Source organism: Notolepis coatsorum (assembly GCF_963971535.1).
Source record: "Notolepis coatsorum genome assembly, chromosome: 12".
In the NCBI taxonomy this organism is placed as follows: Eukaryota; Metazoa; Chordata; class Actinopteri; order Aulopiformes; family Paralepididae; genus Notolepis; species Notolepis coatsorum.
Genome location: NC_140176.1, coordinates 35,678,508 through 35,704,557, shown reverse-complemented (window position 1 = coordinate 35,704,557; position 26,050 = coordinate 35,678,508). Strand labels below are relative to the sequence as shown.

General features: G+C 45.7%; 2 protein-coding genes across 3 annotated transcripts in view; one reads left to right on the top strand and one right to left on the bottom strand.

Moving 5' to 3' along the window:
- The window catches only part of pcyt1ba (phosphate cytidylyltransferase 1B, choline a), a gene marked incomplete at its 3' end in the record, with an annotated part of 46,641 nt that extends 45,508 nt beyond the window's left edge, over nucleotides 1–1,133 (top strand). The window contains exon 8 of the mRNA XM_084325983.1: nucleotides 906–1,133. Coding sequence (XP_084182109.1) covers nucleotides 906–1,133 — 228 coding nt within the window. The remainder of the gene's footprint in view (nucleotides 1–905) is intronic.
- Nucleotides 1,134–5,205: 4,072 nt separating this feature from the next.
- pdk3a (pyruvate dehydrogenase kinase, isozyme 3a) overlaps nucleotides 5,206–26,050 on the bottom strand; it is a 28,082-nt gene continuing 7,237 nt past the window's right edge. Inside the window, exons 3-11 of one of the 2 annotated variants that reach the window (XM_084326250.1) lie at nucleotides 25,833–25,904; nucleotides 22,402–22,586; nucleotides 18,526–18,615; nucleotides 17,010–17,087; nucleotides 12,573–12,649; nucleotides 11,001–11,102; nucleotides 10,592–10,699; nucleotides 9,875–9,988; nucleotides 5,206–9,151 (exon numbers count right to left, since the gene is read on the bottom strand). In XM_084326250.1, coding sequence (XP_084182376.1) covers nucleotides 9,005–9,151; nucleotides 9,875–9,988; nucleotides 10,592–10,699; nucleotides 11,001–11,102; nucleotides 12,573–12,649; nucleotides 17,010–17,087; nucleotides 18,526–18,615; nucleotides 22,402–22,586; nucleotides 25,833–25,904 — 973 coding nt within the window. In that variant the 3' untranslated portion in view covers nucleotides 5,206–9,004. The remainder of the gene's footprint in view (nucleotides 9,152–9,874; nucleotides 9,989–10,591; nucleotides 10,700–11,000; nucleotides 11,103–12,572; nucleotides 12,650–17,009; nucleotides 17,088–18,525; nucleotides 18,616–22,401; nucleotides 22,587–25,832; nucleotides 25,905–26,050) is intronic. The other variant, XR_014620334.1, reaches the window with a different exon arrangement.

Sequence of the window (26,050 nt, the reverse complement as noted above, 5' to 3'; positions counted from 1 at the left end):
TTGAGTAGGTTATTAAAATGGAATAAAAGCCAAAACAACCTTGCCACGGACATGTCCGTGGTTGGCCCTCTACCGTTGGATCCGAAACACGGACATGTCCCGAATGTGTTAATTACTGACACCGGCCTTCTATTTTTCACTTGGCTCTACTTGTCTCTCTTCACTCTCTCCTCTCTCTCTCTCTCCTCTCCTCTCCTCTCCTCTCCTCTCCTCTCCTCTCCTCTCCTCTCCTCTCCTCTCCTCTCCTCTCCTCTCCTCTCCTCTCCTCTCCTCTCCTCTCCTCTCCTCTCTCCTCCCTCCTCTCCTCCCTCCTCTCCTCTTTCCTCTCTCCTCTCCTCTCTCCTCTCCTATCCTCTCCTCCTCTCTCCTCTCTCCTCTCCTCTCCTCTCCTCCCTCCTCTATCCTCTCCTCTCTCCTCCCTCCTCTCTCCTCTCCTTTCCTCTCCTCCCTCCTCTCTCCTCCCTCCTCTCTCCTCTCCTCTCTCCTCTCCTCTCTCTCCTCTCTCCTCTCCTATCCTCTCCTCTCTCCCCCCCCTCCCTCTCCTCTCCTCTCTCCTCTCTCCTCTCCTCCCTCTCCTATCCTCTCCTCCCTCCTCTCCTCCCTCCTCTCTCCTCTCTCTCTCTCCCCCTCCTCTCTCCTCTCCTCCCTCCTCTCCTCTCCTCCCTCCTCTCCTCTCTTCTCCTCTCTTCTCCCTCCTCTCTCCTCTCCTATCCTCTCCTCTCTCCTCCCTCCTCTCCTCCCTCCTCTCTCCTCTCCTCTCTTCTCCTCTCCTCTCCTCCCTCCTCTCCTCCCTCCTCTCTCCTCTCCTCCTCCCTCCTCTCTCCTCTCCTCTCCTCTCCTCTCTCCTCCCTCCTCTCTCCTCCCCTCTCCTCTCCTCCCTCCTCTCTCCTCTCCTCTCCCCACAGAAGCAGGTGTTTCAAGAGCGCAGCGGACGGATGATCTCCTACGCCCTGTCTCCGCGCGGGTCGCCTAGCAACAGCCCCCCTCGTGAACTGTCTCCATCGCGCTCGCCCTCTCCGCCGTCTCCCCCCTCCGCCCGCTGGCACAACGCCCGCCCCTCGCCCCCCACCTCCCCCAAGGGAGCGTCGGCCTCCATCAGTAGCATGAGCGAAGGGGACGAGGACGAGAAATAGACCACCTCGGACTATGGGACTCTCACGTGCACACACACACACACACACACACACACACACACACACACACAGATGAACTCACATAGATGAACAACACACACATACAGACCTCACATCTCTCATGGTGCACTGCCTGAAATATTCACACACGCGCACACAAGCACACACACACACACACGCACACTCACACACGCACACTCACACTCACATCCCCTCACACACACCGGCAGCAATGACTGGATGCTGAAACTGTTATCTTCCAGGAAGTTGCAGACATGCAGGTGAGAACAACAGCAAGAAGCCATCGCAGTCTCTGACGTCTGGGCAACTGAGCCAACAGAAGGAGGGGGGGCGAGGAGGGTGGGGGGGTGGGGGGTGCAGGCAGAGGAGCGATGTGGCTGTGAGCAACAGACAGGGGACGCCATAAGCGGGGGGAAGGTATCGATGGTTATGGCAGGGCGTTCTCCTGGTCTTATAGACCCTTTCACTGTTTGTAAATGTTGATGACGTTTTGGGAACGTGCCTGCAATTTGGATTCACAAGAGTCTACAGGGAGAGCTTGGACGAAACCACGTGGTGTCGGACGACGTGTCTGTGCAAAGCGCTTTCATCCAGAATGTCCCTGCAGTCTGTCCCCAAAAAGAAGCGCACGGTTTGGAGACGGAAGCAGTGCTTTTCCTACAAGATGACGTTGATGGAAAAAGGGTTTATGTGGCCAGTGTCACATCATTGTCAGTGGGCCTCTGAAAGAGACCGCTCTGGTCCAGAAAGTCCTCACAGCGCCTCTGAAAGAGACCGCTCTGGTCCAGAAAGTCCTCACAGCGCCTCTGAAAGGGACCGCTCTGGTCCAGAAAGTCCTCACCGCGCCTCTGAGAGGGACCGCTCTGGTCCAGAAAGTCCTCACAACGCCACCGAAAGGGACCGCTCTGGTCCAGAAAGTCCTCACAGCGGCTCTGAAAGGGACCGCTCTGGTCCAGAAAGTCCTCACAGCGCCTCTGAAGGGACCGCTCTGGTCCAGAAAGTCCTCACAGCGGCTCTGAAAGGGACCGCTCTGGTCCAGAAAGTCCTCACAGCGCCTCTGAAGGGACCGCTCTGGTCCAGAAAGTCCTCACAGCGCCTCTGAAAGGGACCGCTCTGGTCCAGAAAGTCCTCACCGCGCCTCTGAGAGGGACCGCTCTGGTCCAGAAAGTCCTCAAAGCGGCTCTGAAAGGGACCGCTCTGGTCCAGAAAGTCCTCACAACGCCACCGAAAGGGACCGCTCTGGTCCAGAAAGTCCTCACAGCGGCTCTGAAAGGGACCGCTCTGGTCCAGAAAGTCCTCACAGCGCCTCTGAAGGGACCGCTCTGGTCCAGAAAGTCCTCACAGCGGCTCTGAAAGGGACCGCTCTGGTCCAGAAAGTCCTCACAGCGCCTCTGAAGGGACCGCTCTGGTCCAGAAAGTCCTCACCGCGCCTCTGAGAGGGACCGCTCTGGTCCAGAAAGTCCTCACCGCGCCTCTGAGAGGGACCGCTCTGGTCCAGAAAGTCCTCACAACGCCACCGAAAGGGACCGCTCTGGTTTGGACTGGCCAGACACGATGGAGACTGTCCAAGACACGTGTTCATAATATCACCTCACTGTCGTCTGTCCTCTTGTGTTTAGTTAGAGCCTTTTTGTTTTCATCTGATATTGCTGTGAATGTGTCGCGCTTAAGATGAAACGTGGTCAAATGTATGTAACGCTAGGATGAACGCTTCGTTGAACATCAAGACGTCTTGTACTATTCACAGACACCGACTGTGGGCACAAAGTTACAGAATATTATATTTGCACCCGTCTTTTGCTTTCAGGTGGACGTTATCTTCTATCTTAGAATTCCGGACATCTGCGGCTTTCATTGGTCAGTGGCCACTGTGCTCAGAACATGCCAGTCCCACGTGTGGTGAGGTTGTGCACCTGAAAGGGTTAACTCTTACAGGTCAGAGCGAAAGACACGAATCAGTTCAACAATCGTTCTGTAGCTTTGTGCTGGTCCTCCTATGATCGTCAGCAGTTAATAAAGGAGGGGAACACTGCCCCCTAGAGCGGCGGAGGTGCACACTGCAGGCGCCAGCCGCTCTCAAGACACCTGCACAAGAGTCAACTAATGTATTGCCTAGTTCTAGAAACACCTAACCCATCATTGTCAGGTTGCCTAGTATCAAATACACTTGTTCTCATGCTGGTAGCTCTACAGGCTGGGATTAAGCGTGGGTCTACTCTACAGAGATCCCTGCACAAAGGAACTTTTTTGTGGCAGGATCTGAATCACCAGGGGCTCGAATGCACATTTCCCCCCCGGTCCTGTATCTTCGTAAAATGACCCCATAAGTCACCATGAACAATATAAACAAGAGACAGGTGTGTCCTTCTTTCACCTTGCCGAGAGACGGCTTGTCGTGTGCCAACATAATGACTTAAATTAATAAGTGCTTGTCTTGGATATGCAGCAGAGACCATTTCATTCGTGAAAATGCTCCATTACTGAAAAGGCCTCCAAACCAAAACACTTTAGTGTCCAGTGGAGTAAATGTTTAATAATACAGGTATCTCTCAAACAAACCCTGGAATACTATTTCAGCCAGAGAAATGGATAAACGGTATATATACAGTATACCAAGACTAAAGAGCTAATGTTGTCTTAGTCACTCTCTAGCTGGAAGTCACGTACACAGAGGTGGAAAGATGACTGAAATATATTACTGAAGTAAAAGTGTTTTAGTGTCAGATTAAGTTGGCGCTAGAGTACTTGTCTTGAAAATCACCCTGGTGAAAGTAAGAGTGGCATGTCATAAGTACTCTTGTTACTTTGAAATGCAAATCAAGTGGACGTAGGAGTAAATACTTTACAATGACTCAAGTAGAAATATAGTATTATTCAAAATTCGATACTAGTATAATCGAGTACCTCAGACAAATAACCATGTAATATTTCCAGAGGAACAATGTTTTCAGATGTTATTATCTAAAGATGGTCAGTTGGAGTGTTGTGTATGTGGTATTTTGTTGTTCAAATAAGTGGTCTACATGTTAAAATAATAGCTCTACACTTACTTGTGTTTACTGCAAAGTGGAGGGACTGGGAGACCCATGTTACTGACCAAACACTCAGTATCAGTGATGGTTGTCAGAGTGATATTTAACACTTATTTTAACCCAAAATACCACTTACAGCACCTTTTAACTTTTAAAGACAGTAGAGGTTGAGTACTTTATTATCTAAAGATGGTAAGTTAGAGTGTTGTGTTCATTCATAGTTAAAGACAGTAGAGGCTGAGTACTTTCTGGTGATATATATGACATCCACACTCCCAAATGATTTGGAATGTCTTTACAACTGCAAAAAAGAAAACGTCCAAAAAGAATTAGAAGCGGAGTTATATGGTTCTTCAGTGCAAGGGTTCAATTGTAACGAGTTACTTTCCACCTCTGCATAAACTGTACGACCAAAAACGTGCAACAGCTCCTCAGTATAGGTCAGTCAACAACATGCCTGTCGACAGTAGACCTGTTTCACAAGATTTAACGAGTTAGTCTGAGAACTCATATATCCCCTGATGTTTTGGATTAAAATCTGTAAAACTAAAGATCAGAAGGTATAGAATACATTTGGAAACATATTTGACTTGATTCCAGTTACAGGGGAAAGCTCCATGTTTTATTGTTTCCCCCGCGAAATAATATTTTGTATGTATTTGGCTAGTACTGTATTTCACAAGAGGTCTGTCCACCAGTGACCAGTGCCAGGCTAGTGTACAACCCACCCACCTCCCCCACAAACACACCGTAGAGAAGCCACTGTATCCTGTATTACATCATGTAACCCTGCACTGTATATGTACAAACTTTGGGAATGTGTGTACTTTTTTTTTTGTCCGTCTTATTTTCTAATGTATAAAATTCAAAAACGGCTTGAAGTAATGTAAATAAATCTAATGTGTATAACGGAGTGGAATGGAAATGTACTTTTTGACCAAGTCAAATACTTGAGACGTAGGCTACTGTGTATACGACAAAGAAGAGACAAAACACGATCACACACGATAGCACTTTTCTTTATTGTAGGTAGGTTAGTTGTTCTCATGCTTTCAAATCACACCTCCAGAGCGCTCTAGTACTGTACTGTTGTAAGTCGGTAGAATATCAATTTGTATGCCTACACATACGGCTGCGTTCACACTGCAGATGAAAGTGGCCCAAATCTGATTTCTTTGCTCATATGTGACTCAGATCTGGGGTTTTTTCATGACAGTGTGAACAGCACAAATCACATGGAATCTGATCTTTTCTATTCTGATTCGGCCATAATGTGGTCCTAAATCACATACAGGTCTGTTTTCTTTTGGACTTTCACGTCACTATATTGACATTTGTCAAAAAAAAAGATTGTACATACGTCTTCTTTGTTCATTTGCACATGCGGGTCAGTTCAGGAGCGTGACCAGTTCACACTGGAATCTGACATTGGCCACATTTAAAAAGTAATGTGAACAGCCAAACCAAAAGAAATCTGATCTGAGCAATAAATCAGAATTGAGCACTAAGGCTTGCATTGTGGACGTAACCTGAATTATTTCAGAAATGAAGCCACCTTTCTTTCTTCCATAATCCTTTAATGAAAAACTGAAATCAGAGATACCACGGGGAGGCATACAGAAGGAATCACTCCACACTGGCAGATAATATTGATGTTCATACTGTTAAATAGTAATACACATTATACTCAGTAATACCCTCGAGGTACAAAAAGAAAAAAGCTCTCACCCCGACTATTGAAAGTGGGAATTCCCCGGACCCCGAATTCCGCTACGATCCAAACAGTTAAAAGACAGCTGTTCACACAGCAGGTCCCAGTTCTAGACCGTCTTATAAAGCACATCTTCTCTCAACTCCTCGAAAGGTTCTCGACGCAGATCCGAAATCCGGATATAGTCCTCGTCAGACGTCTCCCCTCCTCATCCAATCAATTGGATGTTCATCACGATAATGATTTGAGAAATATATCGAACGCAGAATACACAGAAGGAAGCAACAGTGGGGGCCCTTTGAGGAAGAGGAAGAGGAGAGCCTTCACGTCTCCCAGCAGGTACACCCAGAACCACAGGAGTTCCCTGTACAGCGGTTCTGAAGCACCGGGATCCTGTTCAATACCGTTATCGATCGCACAGGGATGAGCTGATGCACCGCTGGCTGGTGGCAGGTTGTTGAGGACAGTGTTGCAATCTGGTGGTTTTTACTTCAGTGGAAATACTGAAGGAAACAATCGGCTGAATGTAATGATCTCATCTCTTGACCTGCGTTCCTTCATGTTACCGTCAGACGGAGCTGGAGATGTTGTTTTTAAAGGTCCTTCCTCAGAACAACCCACGCCGTGCTTCATACTGGAGACATGCAGCTGCTTCACCCCGAGAACAATAATCAGGGCATCTGCGGGTTTCAACAAGTTCAATTGAACACTTTCACTGCCACACTACCAAACGGTTAACCCTTTCACTGTGACAATACAGAAGGTTAACCCTTTCACTGCCACACGACAAATGGTTAACCCTTTCACTACCACACTACAGAAGGTTAACCGGCATCTGTAGTGTGATAGTAAAGGGTTAACCTTCTGTAGTGTGGTAGTGAAAGGGTTAAGACTTTTTAAGACCTTTTAATACCAATTTCACGACCATATTAGCCAAAGAAACAACACATAGTGACACTGAACTGCACTTGACAGACTCATCAAGCTGCCAGTAGCCCCGCAAAACACAACTCGAATACAAAAACACCTCATATATTTCATCTCCCCCCCAAAAATGTAATACCTGTGCAAATTACATTAAGTTTTAATACCCTGCAGATACCCTGAATAATGTCAAAGTAATGGGGCCACTGTTACTATAAGAGTGCACTGTGCACCCAAAGCTGGTGCACTTTCAGAAAGTGCTTGTTACAGTGTTACTGTTAACCCTGTTACTGTACTTTATCAGTTTAGTGGCTCACTGAGGAGGGGCTGGATATCCAGGATGAAACAGAGAAAAGACTCAACATAATCCATGAGTAAGAAAGAGGGTGAGGGCTCCAGAATTCTGAACTTTAAATCCAGGTTATCGAGACGACCCCATGTACCCCCATGTGCCAGCCTTAATGGAGTCGAGCTCCAACACTGGTCCAGGTTTGGGTTACATCTCATGAACGTCCGTTAAGTTAAAGATCTATCATTTTATCATTTATCAAGGTTTAGGTCACAACTAACTTAGACCTTTCATGTAACTAAGACCTTTCATGACCTCACTCAGCATTCCCCCTACTACTGTCAAACTCTTGATATCATGTGGGGCCAGATCAGAAAGTGATCAGAAATAAAAGAATAAAAACATCTTCAAATTGACAGAGAATGTGCGGATGATCAGTAACACCAGGACCCCACAGAGAGCCCTGATTATCATAAACAACATGCAACAACAACAACATAAATCTAAGGCTGTGATCACATGATTGAACGTCTTTTTGAACCCGCCTTTTTTCTATTGGTTTCAATGGTTTTGTCGTGTGGTTAATGATCCATAATCCATAATCTATTTCAATCCAATAATCCATTCTTAATCCATTAATCTATTTACTGTTGTTCCAGTGATCATATTGTATCAAATTGACTTTCAATTGTTTTGGAAAGAGACTCTTTGTGTGAATTCTACCTATGAACTACTCCATGAAAAGCTGTGCGCTAGTCTACTCCACCAAGTTCAATCAAGCCAATACGAAAACCAGCACCTTTTGAGAATACACAAGCTTTTTGGTCCAAACGTCAAAAGACTGTCCGGTTAACGCAACTACATGTTAAAAGACAACGCCGCTTGGACACTAGCGAGCTAAGTAGTAACACTGTTGTCTTTGTCCTTGATCCAAATCAATTTCCTCTTTAAGGAAGGTTGTTATAGGAGAGAGAGACAGAGAGAGACAGAGAGAGAGAAAGAGAGAGAGACAGAGAGAGAAAGAGAGAGAGAGATAGAGAGAGAGACAGAGAGAGAAGGGAGAGAGACAGAGAGAGAGAGGGAGACAGAGAGACACAGAGAGGAGTAAGGCTTTCTCTTTCATTGACATAAATATAAATATATATATAGTATTGGCTTCTTATTGTTGAATAAATAAACTATTATTAACATTTTCTTTCTTTTCATTTAGTTCTCATGCTTCCTGACGGTGTCGTCTCGGTGTCCTCTGTGGTCTTCAGTGTCCTCAGTGTCCTCTGTGGTCTTTTCAGAGACACTGAAACTACAGTCTAATACACCGGCGTCAGACTAACCTTCTTGCTCCCAATAGAAGCTGCCTCCCAAAGGAAGGAACTGAAACCTATTGTTCAGAAACCCTATCTGACACTCTGTCTGTGCCTGTGTGTCTGTGTGCCTGTGTGTCTGTGTGTCTGTGTGTCTGTGCCTGTGTGTCTATGTGTGTGTGAGGGAGGAGAACAGAGGCCTCTATTATATCCAGGTGAGAAAACATAACAGCAAACAGACAAACCCCAACACAGAGACATGATGAGCACCGCCTCATCCAGCCACAAGGGGAGCAGCACAGTCAGCGAAGCCAGGTTCGGGAGACGGAGGGAGAGATGACCATACTCAACGAGAACCAATCCCTCAGGGGGAAAAACGGGTACAAGTCTTTGGGAGAGATCCGTTCAAAGCTCTGTCTTGGGGGCGAAGGCATCAAGCTGCCCTGGCAACAGAAGCTTGACGGTGTACATTAACCACAGGGGGGCCAACGTGAGAGCGATCCTGAGCCACCAGCCGCCGGGGCGGAGTGTGGGCACGGTGTGGACTCACCGCAGGGGGGAGAGTATCTGGGCTTTTAGGGGTGAGGTGAGAGTTATCTGTTGTTGTATTTAGACTTGCTGGTGTCACGTGGCTCTCTGCTGGGGTTGCTCCAGTCGTCCGCCTCGGGGCTGGTCTTGTAGTGTCGCCACGCCGACTTGTTGAAGACGGGCAGGCGCTCGAACGACTCGCTGGACAGGGCCTGAGGGACGGGACAGAGGAACCAATGAGAATGTGTCGTCTAGTGACTAATACTGAAATCTACCAGTTGAAGGAGAGTTGTGCCTTGTCTCCATTAGTCGTGTTCAGCCTGGCTGCGGCTAGCCATGGTCTAGCATGGTATGGTATGGTATGGTATGGTATGGTATGGTATGGTATGGTATGGTATGGTAGGGTTTGTCTCCATTAGCTGTGTTCAGCCTGGCTGGGGCTAGCCGTGATATGGTATGGTATGGTATGGTATGGTATGGTATGGTATGGTATGGTATGGTATGTTGCATTAGTAGACCTTTTAGACCCATTTAGAAAGTTGATGTTGTCATGTTTGAAACGGTTTATAGTGACTGAACGTCAGAGAGACAAAATTGCTAAATCTTAATCTTAATTGGCCGAGTACATTACATGTATGAAGACTTTCACTTGATGTATGTACTGTATGTTATTCACATGTTTACATGGTGAACACATACATGTAGTTGGACAGGACCAAGACAGACAGGAAGGTGGACAGGTAATATACAGAAGACATAGTTCACATTATACAAGTGTAGAGGATGTTGTACGCTGCTGTCTGAGGCGCTGTGGGTTGAGTGACAGGTGTGGAGGATGTTGAGACGCTGTCTGAGACGCTGTGGGTTGAGTGACAGGTGTGGAGGATGTTGAGACGCTGTCTGAGACGCTGTGGGTTGAGTGACAGATGCTGTACCTTCAGATAGATGACAGCGTCTGTGCCGACACCCTCCATGGAGTACAGCTTCAAATCACCCTGGAAGTACCGTGCATACAACCTGGAGATGGGGAGACCATAACCAAAACCAGCCTAGAGAGAGAGAGAGAGAGAGAGAGAGAGAGAGAGAGAGAGAGAGAGAGAGAGAGAGAGGTATGCAGATATCACTGTTAGAGTGTGTATAAAGTAAAGGTAAAATATAAACTTTTGTCTGTGTGTGCATGTTTAAGTGTGTGTGACAGTGATGAGTATGTGTGTATCTGAGTGTGTATGTGAGTGAGTGAGTGGTGTGCATGTCATGTGTGTGTGTGCGTGTGTGTGATCAAGTGTGTGTGTGTGTGTGTGTGTGGTCAGGTGTGTGTGGTCAGGTGTGTGTGTGGTCAGGTGTGTGTGTGGTCAGGTGTGTGTGTGTGGTCAGGTGTGTGTGTGTATGTGTGGTCAGGTGTGTGTGTGTGTGTGTGTGTGTGTGTGTGTGTGTGTGTGTGTGTGTGTGTGTGTGTGTGTGTGTGTGTGTGTGTGGTCAATCAGGTGTGTGTGTGTGTGGTCAGGTGTGTGTGTGTGTGTGTGTGTGTGTGTGTGTGTGTGTGTGTGTGTGTGTGTGTGTGTGTGTGTGTGTGTGTGTGTGTGTGTGTGTGTGTGTGTGTGTGTGTGTGTGTGTGTGTGTGTGTGTGTGTGTGTGTGTGTGTGTCTGTGTACCAGAGGGACAATACCAGGCTCCAGACTGGGCGTTGGGGCAGTAGAGTACGTGTAGTTAAACAGACGGTCTATCTTCCTCAGGGGGACGCCTCCTCCTCTGTCACTGATCTGGAGAGAGATTTATATCTGAGTAGCTCCTCCTGTATACAGACACATTTCAATGAGCCCCTAATTAAGCCACGAGACAGTGCAGATAGAGATAGACACCACAAAGACAACAAGAGAGCGAGAGATAGAGAGGGGGAGAGAGAGAGACAGAGAGAGAGAGAGAGAGAGAGAGAGAAGGAGAGAGAGAAAGAAAGGGAGGGAGAGAGAGATAGGCAGAGAGCGGAAAGTGTGTGTGTGTGTGTGTGTGTGTGTACTGTATGTGCGTGCGTGCACGTGCACATGTGTGTGTATTGTGTGTTACCTTAATAGACAGGTCTTCTCTCCCCAGAGTGACTTTAGCCTTCACCTCTGGTAAACCCTCTGCACTGTTCTCATGCAGCTCCACTGTCGCACGCATAGAGTTCTACACACACACACACACACACACACACGCACACACAATGACACGCACGCACGCACACACACACACACACAGACACACACACACACACACACACACACACACACACACACACACAGAGTTAATTAGCCTGGCTCAGCAGTGCTCCTTGAGTTATGGTCACATTGCAGCTTTAGTTACATTTGTAGATGATGACATTTGGAGGGCTGGTGAGTTTTAAAGGAACACACCAACTTTTGTGGAAATTTGATTTATTTGCCATCTTCCCTAGAGTCAGACAAGATGATAGGTAGCCTTCTCATCTCTGTGTTCAGTACAGAGATAGACAAGAAGATAGGTAGCCTTCTCATCTCTGTGTGCAGTACAGAGTCAGACAAGTGGATAGGTAGCCTTCTCATCTGTGTGTTCAGTAGTCAGACAAGAGGATAGGTAGCCTTCTCATCTGTGTGTTCAGTAGTCAGACAAGAAGATGGGTAGCCTTCTCATCTGTGTGTTCAGTAGTCAGACAAGAAGATGGGTAGCCTTCTCATCTCTGTGTTCAGTACAGAGAGAGAGACCCGCAGCGTGCTAGCTAGTTGACTGTGACAATGACTGGAGGTTTCCAACAACTCCAAAACTGTGTATTTATCACATACAGCAATAGGTCTATTTTACTCCAATGATTACAAACATTACCAACATAAAGAAACAAAGAAAGAAGAGTTAATTATATATGTAAATCTTGGGCGGCTGGGTGGAGTAGCGGAGATTGCGCTTGTCACCAATGCAAGAGACTCCGGTCTCGAATCCCGGTGTCAGCATTGCCTGCGGCTTGGGCCAGTCGTCATACTATCTCAATTGACAGAGGTAGCGAGTGGAAGTCGATGGGTGGGGATTGGACGTTGTGGACAGCGACTCCTACAGGTCGGTTGGGTGACGCCTGCACAGCAGAGACAGGAAGTATCGGGGGCAGCGTGAGCCTCCCACGCATTACTCCTCGCCACTGAGAGTCCGCGCTGTCTTGTGAAAAGATGCGACAGGCTGCCTCCTCGTGTACCGGAGGGGACACGTGATGCAAGGCTTCTATCCTCACTACAGCCGACCAGTGGGAGGCATAGTCTAGCAATGTTCAAGACAGGGGAGGGGAGAATTGGCAATACGAAATTGGGATGGGAGAAAAATAAGGAGAAAAAGTGGATCAAAAAAATAATATACGTAAATCTTTTCTCATATTGTTATATCCATACCTGTACCTCCCCTCCCCCCTCCCCCATGCTGCTATGACGCCCGAATTTCCTCAAGGGGATCAATAAAGGAATATCTCATCTCATCTCTTATTCAACAGCCACAGAATACAGTGAACACAGTCACAAACTCATATGTACCTGTTAGTCTATTAGTCAATCAACTGGAGGATAAATACATTGTTGTTCATTGTTGGTGGTTGTGTGTGGCTTGCTGTCTGTGTATTTAGGTTGTGTGTGGTCTGCTTACCTTAAACAGCTCAAACAGCATGTGGAAGAGGTGAGAGGGAACGTAGACCGCCTGGATGGACTTGTTAGGAGCCTTCACTGCAGCAGAGGAGGCAGGAGGTCAGACAGAGGCATAAACACACACATTTACAGAAAAACACACAAATACAGTACACACACATGCAAATAAACACACACACGCAAATAAACACACATATACAGATAAACACACACATACACGCACGCAAATACACACACATGCAAATAAACACACATTGTAATCACAGCAACTAAGTCAACACTCCAACCACATGCTATAAATAGAACGGTGCTCAGAGAGAGAACACTACAGCTTCACTTAGTAATAATCTCTGTGAGAAAACTAAGGGGCGAATTCACAAAGAATGGATTGCGCCCGCTAATAGCACCCTTAACTGCGTGGGATTGCGCCCGCTATGTGCTCCGTCTTACCATTTGGTTGCCGAAAACGTAGAACTACGTTTCTGTCGCCCGATCGTTGAGTGCCGGAAGGATAGATCTACGTTTTTCTCACGGTATTTCTTTTATTCGCTATTGCCATTCATAATTCAGCGGGGCACCTTGTGCATGCTGTACTGAATGTGTCTGAGCTGGCAGACGGTCTTATACCACCCTCTAACGCCTTCGGCCATTATTGCACCCCGTTAGAAACGGGTTTGTTTCTTTTTTCTACCGAGCTGCGGTGTGAGGGCGGGTCCTAAACACTCCGGCAAAACACACGCTTGTAGGGATGGTTTGGACTACTGACCCCGCCCGCCTGTTGAAGTGCAATGCCCAACAACGTCGGAGACAACTGGAATGGCGATGAGATAATTGGATTCTTTTTTTGCATTACATCAGAGAACAGGTAAGGACACTCTATATGAAAGCTTGCGTTGATCTGATAATTATTTCTACCGCGATTGACGCTATCTGTGTTTTATGTGTATGGCTGTTTGCCGTTGGGTTGCAGGGGGGGGGGGACCACATTGCATGCGTGCACGAGGAAGGATAATAATGATGGTCTAGCGTTGATTTCAGGAAGATCCAATAATCAGGCGAAAAATGACAACGTGTTTATTGAATTACACAAAAACGCTGTTTTAGCGTCTTTTCCCTGGAATTACTCAGAAGCAACCAAACTATATTCATATTCAAAATGGTATAAAACGGAAATGTACAGATGAAAAAAGAATCTGTTTTTTGCATGTTGACCAGAAGCAACTCACTGAGACTCGACGCCGTTATTAGACCCATAGCTATACTATAAAATATAGGTTTAGCTCTACAAACTACAACTACGTTTACATGGGGTTAATGGACGGCAAGGAAGGGGTAACTTCCCGGAAGGGGCGTGGCACTCAATGTGTTAAGGACCTATTCACTAAATATATTGCGCGGATGATATACATACTAGCGCAAACACGCCCATACGGTGTGTAATTTGCTCCTGATATCTGGCAGCGCTGTTGGCTCACGGAGCAGCTGAGTGCAATTTGCCCCTGATATGGTAAAATAGTATAAATACTGCCCATGCAACAGTATGCATGTCCTAGTATGACTGCTTGTTTCTTTTTAATCATTATATACTGTTAATATGTTATTCTCCTCTCCTTTGCCCTCTTGTACTGTAAAAAAAAAAGAAAAAAGATTGTTCTTGTTACTGACTCGTGTACATTTTCCATGTTTACGCTATAGTGTCTGCCTTATGTTGATCCTGTTTTGTAGTTTATTTTGTAGACCATGCTTACATGTACTTTGTTCATATTGTTTATGAACAATGACATGGGAGTGGAACTTTGTACAAGCCCTTTGGGCTTCGTTCCATCCTAGCACTGTTTTTAATTTTTTTTAAATAATGTGCTAAATAAATAAACTAAACTAAACTAGGACAATGGCAGACAGAAAACAGAAGCTTCAATTATCTGATCGTGAATTGGAAATCAATACTGTAGCTCTTATAGTCCTTGGGCCAAACACTTTTTTTGGTACCAATTGGGTGGGCAAATTCTAGATGTGATCTTTTTTATTCCTATACATCCCTCACCTACTGCATCAACGTGTGGTTCCTCAGCTGCACAGCCGCGGAGAGGAAGGCGCTCCAGAGGGTCGTCAATTCGGCCCAGAAAATCATTGGATGCCCTCTCCCCTCACTGGAAGAACTATACAACTCCCGCTGTCTTATGTCTTATGGCCATATGTGCACTAAACTCAGCTAGCATTTTAAACAACAATCTCTCCTGCACCCCCCCCCCCCCCCCCCCCCACGCACGCACACACAACACTAAGGGATAGTGCAATTATCTTTTATACGCCCCTGCTTATGTTTATGTTATGTCTATTATGCCTTACTCTTGTTTTTATATTTAATACTGTGTTTAGGACTGTGTTTTTTATGATCTAGGACTGTGTGACAGCTAGCACCTAGGGCTGCATTTTAAATTTCGTTGTAACACTGTAACAATGACAATAAAGATCATTCTATTCTAGATTGTGTTTTTGATATGATAGACAGTTTGGTTTTGTAGCTTATTAGTGGTTTTCTCAAAATAAGTATCCTGCCATATCTTGCTCCCCTTCATAGATGCGCTCGGGTTGTGGGGGTACTAGACATGACCATGATCACAATGTTATGCACCCGAGTCTCCTGAACACGTAGAGATAAACTCTTGAGTCCATCGGACCTTCCTACGCTGAGCTATAATGGTAACTTTCGCGCACAGACTTATTTTGCGAAAACTCCGTTTTCGTTAACCACTAATAAGCTACAAAACCAAACTGTCTATCATACATCATAGGAATAAAAAAAATCATATCTCGAATTTGCCCACCCAGATGGTACCAAATCGTTTGTCATGTCATCCCAAAATAAATTAGTTTGAGCAGACCTGTCCATGGTGCTGAGTCTTTTGGCCGAAGTTAGGCACTGTTTATTTAGGAATATTTTTAGAGATTTTATGAATTAAGTTGTATTTAATGTTTTTTTTTTTTATCCACTTTTTCTCCCATTTTTCTATATTTTCTCCCATCCCAATTTCGTATCATCCAATTCAACCCTCCCCTGTCACGGACGCTGTTTCTTGCCTCCCACAAGCCGGCTGCAATGTGGACTAAGTCATACATAGCACAAGTCCCCTCCGGTACTTGAGGTAACAGCAGTCGCATCTTTTCACCTGCGCAGCTCGATCTCTCAGTGGCGAGGAGTAACGCGTGGGAGGCTCACGCTGCCCCCGACACTTCCTGATTCTACTGTGCAGGCGCACCAACCGACCTGTAGGAGTCGCTGTCCACAACGCCCGATCCCCACCCATCAGTTTCCCACCCCCTAATATGGCCAATGTGTATTAGTACGGACGACCAGCTAAACTGAAAGCAAATGTGGAGCGCTGGGCTCGAACTGACGAGCCCAGCGTCTCCAGCATTTCGTGGCGAGTGCCTTGCCCACTACGCCACGTAGCCGCCCAAGTTGTATTTAATGTTTAGAATAGAACCCGTATTCTCATATACTCCAGAATAAACCTTTTATTGACCATGTTTCCAGCGTCTACTCCTCATGGACCTGACGAAACGTTATAAATTAAAAGTTTATTCTGGAGCATATGAGTGTGCAGGTTCTATTCTCTTTATTGTGATTATTACCTAACCCAACGGATCACCAGAGACGCTGGCCACTAATGCGCTTAGTTACCACCAATTCTCTGAAGACGTAAATAGCGTTACTGGCAATTGGCACCGATCTTTGTGAATTGGAGTGTTTTTGCAATGAGGCTCATTTGCATAGAAAGGGGCATATGTTACCTCATTTAAATACCCGCAAATAGCACCGATGCACAGAGACGCAATGCTGATGGCAACACAGTTAGCACAGTATTTCACCCTTTGTGAGGGCTTTGTGAATAGCAAGGTTTGTTTTGGGGCTATTTGCACATGCATTGCGTCAGAAAAAGCCACGCAATCCCTTTGTGAATTCACCCCTAAGCTTTCATGGAGGAGAGGAGGGATGGATGGATAGATGGATGGATGTAAGGATAGATGGATGTAAGGATAGATTGATGGAAGGATAGTTTGATGGATGGATGGAAGGATAGATAGATAGACAGACAGACAGACAGACAGACAGACAGACAGACAGACAGACAGACAGACAGACAGACAGACAGACAGACAGACAGACAGACAGACAGACAGACAGACAGACAGACAGACAGACAGACAGACAGACAGACAGACAGATAGATAGATAGATAGATAGATAGATAGATAGATAGATAGATAGATAGATAGATAGATAGATAGATAGATAGATAGATAGATAGATAGATAGATAGATAGATAGATAGATAGATAGATAGATAGATAGATAGATGGATGGATGGATGGATGATATCTGGTGACAGAAGACACACATCAAAGATATTGTAGCGCAGTAAATATGTCTTACTGTTGAACTCGTCTATCTTCAGGGCGGGAGCAGCCAGGTAATACTTCTCACACAGCATCTTGGCCATGTCGTAGGCATCTGGAAGACAAGCCACATCAGCGGGAGATGTCAGTTGATGATTCTAGGCTTCTGAAGGGCGTGTCTGCTCTAGGCGAGTTGAACACCCCAACACTGAGTTGATTTATTGGTTTATTCAGACCCAAGGTAGAAAGTACTCTACCTGGGGTCCAGAATACTAGGGTTGTTGACCTGTGGGTCCTGCCATTGCAGCCCGATCTAGCTTAGAATATGTAAATAAAGTATGGGGAAAAAGGTACATAATCTATGTTGTGTTGTAGCCATAAGTAATATATTTACGTATCGTATAAGTAATATATTATTTACATTTCGTATTGGCGAAAGTCCCCCAAAAGAAACAGCATGATCAGGAGTTGAACTAACAATGCTTGTGGTGGGGGGTGAGTGCTCTCACCACGAGCTCAAGACACCCACCCTGATACAAACACAGCAATACTTAAGAATAAACAATAATAGATCAGTTAGGAGAGTTACAAGTCGACACACGGTGGTCGGAGATCAGACTCTTAAATTCAGCGAGAGAAGGAAGAACCTTCAGCTTCAGAGTCAGTCGGAGGGAATTCCTGGTCTTGGAAGCATCAAAGGAAAAAGCAGTTTTTCCTACAGTAGTTCAGAGCAAACTGGAGGAACCCTAAGAACCAACCAGTCATTTGAACGTGTAGAATATGTTCCAAGATTCCATTCCAACAGTGTTGTGATGTAAGAGGGAAGTTTACCAACCACAACCTTTTACAAACCAGAGCAACGCAAATATTTGGTGCCTCAATGCAAAAAAGTCTGACCCGAAGAAAACACAAAACACTCAACTGACTACAGTTCCAACTCCTGCAGAATATAACCAATATAACCAGTACAATGTACTGGTCTTGTACAAAGTAAAAGAAGTACAAGAAGTCCATTTAAAAGGAACATGACAACACTATGGGAACTGTGCTTACAGTCTTCTCCAGAGTCAGACAAGAAGAAAGATACCAATTTCCTCTCTGTGCGTTCAGTAGAAAGCTTTCCAGCTTTACGCTAGCCTAGCTTAGCACAAATGAATGGCAGCAGATACGGACCGGCTAGCCTAGCTGTTGGCCAAAAACACCTCTCCCGGAGTTTTAAGCTAGGCTAGCTGGTCCGTATCCGCTTCCATTCATTTGTGCTAAGCTAGGCTAGCACAAATTAATGGAGAGAGGTGTTTTTGGCCGAGAGAGGTGTTTTTGACCAACAGCTAGGCTAGGCATTAATTTGTGCTAAGCTAAGACTAACTTGCAGCCGGATAGCTCTCTACTGAACGCACAAGGGAGGAAATTAGTATATATCTTCTTGTCTGACTCTGGAGATGACAGGAAGCATATTTTCCATAATGTCGGCGAGTTTCTTTGAGTCTCACTCAGTCTCAGTCCTCTGACCTGCTTGACTCTCGTCTCTCAGCGTTCATAAACCATGGACTCACCTCTGACCACGTCAGCCACGCTGCAGTGAGGGTCGATGCTGCCGATGTGCTTGGGGTGGGCAGGGTTGGTATCGTTGCCAAACAGAAGAGCTGGGAGGAAACATGGGACACAAATGTATCAGTACTAAATACCTATATGTCCCTATGCCATAAATGTCATGTATGTTGTGTATGTCATAAATGTCTATATGAATTGAAAATGGGGGACCCTGATGGAAACAAGACAAACGTCTTTCTCAGGTCTGCATCCCCTTAACAATTGTGTGTATTGAGCCGTACTGTATTGTACCCATTCTGCAATCTGTTAAATAAAGTTTTCATTCATTCATTCATTCACAGACAGACAGACAGACAGACAACCGTTCAATCAAGTTTACAGACATTTACCAGAAACAATATCAATGCATATTACAGTAATCCAGTAATACAACAGAGTCACTGACAGAAAGCAATTATTTGGCGTTTTTCCAAAGAAAGAAAGATGAGAGTAAATGCCGAAGGCAGTCGTTCTGGACGCAGAGTTTAAATCAACTGCAAATTATTACACTAAACTAGTAGCTTGAGGTTGTCAGCTGAGGCTAATCATGACAGATTCTCACTGGAGATGTGTATCTGACACATCCAGTCGCCTCCGGACAGGCCACGCCCCTCCGGACAGGCCACGCCCCTCAGGAACAGGCCACGCCCCTCAGGAACAGGACAGGGCAGCAACACAGGGAATAGATCCTTGGAGGACACGGACAGCTGATGGCTTTATTTCTGGTGCATAATTGACTGGAACTGGAACGGACTCGATGCTGATGAGGATGCAGTCGGTGTGTTGAAACATCAGTCAAGTTATGCACCAGAAATGAGTAAGTAAGTAAATAAGTTATACTTTATTAATCCCTGTGGGGAAATGACCGTCTGTAACCACGTCTGGGCCGTGGGCACAGACATGCACCCTGGGACCGACTCCAGCTGTAATGCCACTGCCTCTGCCAAGGGCCACGGCAGGAGTGTGTACCTACTAGCATGACACGAGATAAGACTTCCAGTGGGGGACGTTCTGGAGTCATAGCAGCGCAGGGGAGCGGAAGTACAGGCAGGGTAATACAAATAAAATATAACAATACAAAGTATAGTAGATAATAAAAAAAAGATAAAGATAAAAGTCTGATCTGTTGAACAGGTGAGACATATCAATATCTCAATATCTGAAATGAATTATAATAAAAATGAAAAAGGAAACTAACCTTAGTTCGTACTGTCTTTTACTATCATGCACTTTTCCACTAAATACTCGTCCTTACTACCTACTATACTAATACTGTATGTCTTTACTACTATGCACTCAACACTGCAGCACTCAAGTTTCAACACTGTTTGATGAACATTGTTACTCAGCTGAAAGAGTCGTAACTTCCTGCTGACCTGTTGTACAGAACTTGTAAGTCGCTTTGGATAAAAGTGTCAGCTACATTACTAAATGTAAATGTAAATGTAGGCTATGTCGCGGGGATATTTTCCCTATCTGGTGTGTGTCTTTTTTATCATTTAGCTGAACGCTTTTATCCAAAGCGACTTACAGATTGAGAAAAACAAGTCAGTAGGAAGGGTACAACTCTGGCAGTTAAAGGTCAGTGGCTGTGTTTGTCAAATAGTGTTGAACTTGAGTGTTACACTGAGTGCATAGTAGTATAGACATATTAGCATGCTAGGTAATAGTACAAGTGTAGTAGCATAGTAGTATAGACATATTAGCATGCTAGGTAATAGTACAAGTGTAGTAGCATAGTAGTATAGACATATTAGCATGATAGGTAGTAGTATAAGTGTAGTAGCATAGTAGTATAGATGCATTAGCATGATAGGTAGTAGTATCACACACATAATAAACCTCTCCATAAAACAGGGACACGTACCCAAAGACTTCAAAATTGTGAGAGTAACCCCCCTGCACAAAAAGGGCAGCAAATTAGACCCAGGCAACTACTGCCCTGTTTCTATTCTTACCTCCATCTCGAAAGTCATGGAAAAAATAGTATACGAACAGGTCGAAAAGTACCTCGCGGAAAAAAATCTAATCTTCGAATTCCAATCTGGCTTCAGAACATCCCACTCCACTGACACATGACTTCTCTATTTGAACGACCACATCAAACAAGAGGTGGACGCGGGCAAATACTGCGGCATGGTCATGCTGGACCTACAAAAAAGGCCTTCGACACTGTCAATCACTCCATTCTGATTGACAAGCTAAAAGCAATTGGTTTTGATAGTCTATCAGTGAGCTGGGTGCAATCCTACCTGGAGGGGAGGGAACAGATGGTGGAGGTAAACGGTACCCTATCCCCCCCCCCCTCCCAGTGAGCTGTGGTGTTCCACAAGGAAGCATACTAGGACCACTACTGTTCCTAATTTATGCAAATGACATGTCGTCAGCTTGTGACTGCAACTTGTTCCTGTTCGCGGACGACTCAGCCCTGCTGGTTTCTGACAAGAACAAGTTACAGGTTGAAAAAACCCTCAGCTCGGAACTAGGCAAAATCTGCACCTGGCTCGCTAACAACAAACTATCATTACACCTGGGTAAAACAGAGTCCATTCTCTTCGGTTCAAATAACAAACTCAGCAAGGCCGACGGCTTCTTAGTTACAGTGGGTGACAATATTGTCACAAGGAAAGATGAAATTACATACCTAGGTTCCATCCTAGAGGCTAATCTTTCCTGTGACAAAATGGCATCCAATGTAATAAAAAAAAGTCAACCAACGAACTAGATTCTTGTACCGGATCTCCTCTCTGGTAAACAAGAATACCCTGAAGACTCTGGCAGGAGCACTCATGGGTGGCGCAGCGGACATTGCACTCGTCACCAACACAAGAGACACCGGGTTCGACTACGGCTGTCGGCGCTGCCTCCAACTTGGGCCAGCCGTCATACTAATTCAATTGGCAGAATTAGGGTGGTAATCTGGACATTGTGGACAGCGACTCCTACAGGTCGGTTGGGGGTAGGCTTGGGCGGTATGACGGTATACCAGGGTATTTAGAAATCCCGACGGTATTGAAAATCAATACCGTCAAAACGGAGTTTTGTTGTAGTGCACACACGCGCCAGCAGAGGGCGAGACCAGTCCTCACTAGTGGAGCGAGCCATGCAGAAGCTGGTTGTCTACACACAGGAGGAGGAGGAGGAGGGGAACCCCGCTTCAGTGGGGGAAATTAAATGAGACACGCTTACTGTTGCTGGTGCTGCGGGCTAACTGGCTATTCTGAGAGCTAACTGTTGTGTATGATCACAACGGTGTTCACGCTTTACGGTAATGTTGCGACAGTGCTGTGAAAATACCGTAAAGCGTTGTGGTAACGAGAGTGTGTGTTGTTGTGTGTAGGATGCTGCGGGCGAACTGCTACCATTCTGAGAGCTTAACGTTAGCACTAGCATGCTGCGGGAGAACTGCTACCATTCTGAGAGCTTAACGTTAGCACTAGGATGCTGCGGGCGAACTGCTACCATTCTGAGAGCTTAACGTTAGCACTAGGATGCTGCGGGCGAACTGCTACCATTCTGAGAGCTTAACGTTAGCACTAGGATGCTGTGGGAGAACTGCTACCATTCTGAGAGCTTAACGTTAGCACTAGGATGCTGCGGGCGAACTGGCCATCTCCGTGATTTGTTTACTTGGTAACACGGGTTGTGTGTATTGAGCTGTACTGTATTGTACCCATTCTGCAATCTGTTAATACAATTTTCAATCAATCAATCAATCAATCAATCAGTATAAGTATAGTAGCATAGTACTAGTAGTATAGGTACATAATAGTAAAAAGGCAGTAAAAAGGTTCATGCATTTCGCATGCATACAGGGTGTGAGTACATGTGAGACTCACTGTGCTGGTTGATCAGCATGCGGAAGGAGATGCGGTTGGTATAGAAGCGGTCCAGGAAGTACTGGATGTTGCTGCTGATGAACGGGTCAAAACCAAACTTCTCCTTGTACTCTATGACCCCCTGGGCCATGGTGGGAACCACATCATTGTGACGGTTACGTATCTCTATCAACAGGTCCAGGAAGCTGGGAGGGAGGGAGCGAGGGAGGGATGGATGGATGTCAAGTCAAGTCAAGTCAAGAGTTTTATTTGTCACGGCATACAAGTATACAATGAAATGCGGGTGGTCTTGCCCGCAACGATGTGCAATACAGTGGTACAACATATAATAGAATCCAATAGAACAACATTGTGCAATAAACAGGTGGATGGATGGATGGATGGAAGGTGGATGGTTGGTTGGGTGGGTGGGTGGGTGGGTGGGTGGGTGGGTGGGTGGATGGATGGTTGGGTGGATGGATGGAAGGTGGATGGTTGGTTGGTTGGGTGTGTGGGTGGGTGGGTGGGTGGATGGGTGGGTGGGTGGGTGGATGGTTGGGTGGATGGTGGATGGTTGGTTGGGTGGGTGGGTGGGTGGGTGGATGGATGGTTGGGTGGATGGATGGTTGGGTGGATGGTGGATGGTTGGTTGGTTGGGTGGGTGGGTGGGTGGGTGGATGGATGGATGGATGGTTGGGTGGATGGTTGGTTGGGTGGGTGGGTGGATGGATGGTTGGGTGGATGGATGGATGGAAGGTGGATGGTTGGTTGGGTGGGTGGGTGGGTGGATGGATGGTTTGGGTGGGTGGATGGATGGAAGGTGGATGGATAATACAAAAACATGGAAAGAAGGAGAAATATGTCAAAATTGATCATTCACATACAGACCAAACACGGCAACCTACTTGGGTTATACGTGGATTCACCATTACATCTAAACATTTAAATTCCATGTGGACAACATTGTCTCCAAGTTGCAACAGATAATTGGCTTCCTATACAGAAACACAACCAGCTTTCCTTTGATAGTAGGAAGAGAGTTGTTGAAGCAGTTTTCTTATAGACATGCTGCGGCCTCAGCCCTCAAATCCCTCGTCAGACGTATGAGGATTAGTAAAATTAAGCTAATGTTGATATTGTCCCTGTTGATTCACAAACCATCTCACATGGATTTAACATTAACACTGATCCAAAACACCAGACAGTCAGCTAACAGTCAAGACAACAAGCAGCAACAGACTAAGCTCACTGTCCCGACACCTAAAGCAATCGCCAGAGGCTTTTTGATTACTGGTGATACTTTTACTCATCACTGCATCCTGTCTGTGTGATAAGGTGGGTTGGTCTTCTCTATCAGAGAGGTGAAATAGGTATTGATATCTGTTTATCTTTAAGGCCATTTATGGGAAGATTGCTACCATATATCACAATGATGGACCTTATCTCAAATGATTGGCTTAAGGTCCCACAAGGTCATTCTGAACTTGGCAGGCTTTTTGTTCTGATGCACCAGCTTCCTGGAATGATCTTCAACTCTAAATCAATACCCACTTTCACTACCCCACCTTCCCTTTTTTTTATCTACTTTTTCTCCCCATTTTTCTATTTTTCTCCCGTCCCCAATTTCGCATTGTCCAATTCTACCCTCCCCTGTCTCGAACGTTGTTAGGCCATGCCTCCCACAAGCCGGCTGCAATGTGGACGAAGCCTTGCATCACGTGTCCCCTCCGGTACTCGAGGAGGAAGCCGTCGCATCTTTTCACCTGCACAGCGCGATCTCTCAGCGGCGAGGGTCTGCGTGGGAGGGACACGCCGCCCCCGTCGCTTCGTGATTCTACTGCGCAGGCGCACCAACCGACCTGTAGGAGTCGCTGTCCACAACGTCCGATCCCCATCCACCGGCTTCCCACCCCCTAATACTGCCAATTGTATTAGTATGAACGACCAGCCAAGCTGGTAGCAACGCTACTGCGTTGGTGGCAAGCGCCTTGCCCACTGCGCCACCTAGCCGCCTCCTTCCCTTCCTTTCCTATGGACAATTTAAGAACATGATCACAAACCTCCCTACCTCAGTTTTAATTTAAATGTATCTCTCTTTCTTCTCTTTGCACCTGTGTTTTTATCCTATTTATGCAAATCAAATGTTATTCCTTTTATATGTACTTGAACTGGCATTGCAAATTAGGGTAAAGCCTCAATGTTCATTTAGAAAATAATAAGGTTTCAATCAATTATCTGATGGTAAATCAGTCAAAACCAAGGCCAAACTCACTAACAATTTGCCAGTCAGTTGAAGAGATTATTATCTATCAGTTGTAATCATTGACGGCCGGCAGCCAGACTTCCTATCAGCCCGTCTCATCTAAATCCCCAACTATCCGTGTCTATCTGTCATGCAGGTCTGTCTGTCACGTGACAGAAAACAACTGTTGTATAAACAACACACTTGGCCGGTGTACCTGTTCCGTCGGCAGAGGAGCTGTGTTTATTACCAAGGATTAGGTTCAGTCCACTGTGACTGAAGGACCAGGACATAACGCCTCGACCACCATGCGGTAGCTGCATGCGTGACATACCGTAGACCCTTGTCCTACACTTCTGTTTAGCTGGATGGTTCACATACTTATATGTAAGCTATTGTATAAATCCTATCACACAAAAGGTCAATATTATTGTGCCCAGAGATGGTGTAGTGGTTAAGACCCCACATCTGGATCTACTAGCCCTTCTGAGCACACCACACTACCACCTTAAGTCCACAGAAAACAAATCATTCTCCTCATCTGCTCCCCGTCTCTGGAATCAACTCCCATTACACATCAAAGAAGCCCCATCCATAGAAACATTTAAGTCCCACCTCAAAACCCACCTGTTCAATCTTGCATACCCTCACTCCTGACCCTCCAACACCCTGCATCACTTACATTTTCACATCTGTACACACCTATATTTTAGTATTATTATTTATTAAAAATGTTCTCTCTGTCTTGTCTCTAAGCTGTCTCCCTCTCTCTGTATTATCCCCACCATGTCGTCATTGTGAAAGTCCATGTACTGTGTTTGTCCATGTACTGTGTTTGTCTGTATGCTATAATGCCATGTATGTAAAGCGCTTTGGGATGCCTTATGTAAGGCGCTATATAAAATAAATGTATTATTATTAGTATTACTGGCCTGGGATCAGATCCCACCAGAACCTCTCAGGCTTCCTACTGTCTCAATAAAGAACCTTCTCTCCTACTCTGTCTCCATCTCAGACTTCCTACTGTCTCAATAAAGAACCTTCTCTCCTACTCTGTCTCCATCTTCATCTCAGGCTTCCTACTGTCTCAATGAAGAACCTTCTCTCCTACTCTGTCTCCATCTCAATCTCAGGCTTCCTACTATCTCAATAAAGAACCTTCTCTCCTACTCTGTGTTACTTATAGGTGTTAACTGATAGGATGACTCACTCATCCAGAGCATGAGGGTCCTCTGGCTTCTTGTTCTCATATCCCAACAGCTCCACGAAGCTCTGCATGTACCTAAAGACACACACACACACACACAGAGAGAGACATTTGTAAGAGGGTGTTCAAATCTCATTTTGCACATGCACACAGTATCTCTTTTCCTAGTAGACACACATAAACACACATTCCTTCATTCTGACATTCATACCACAAAGGCA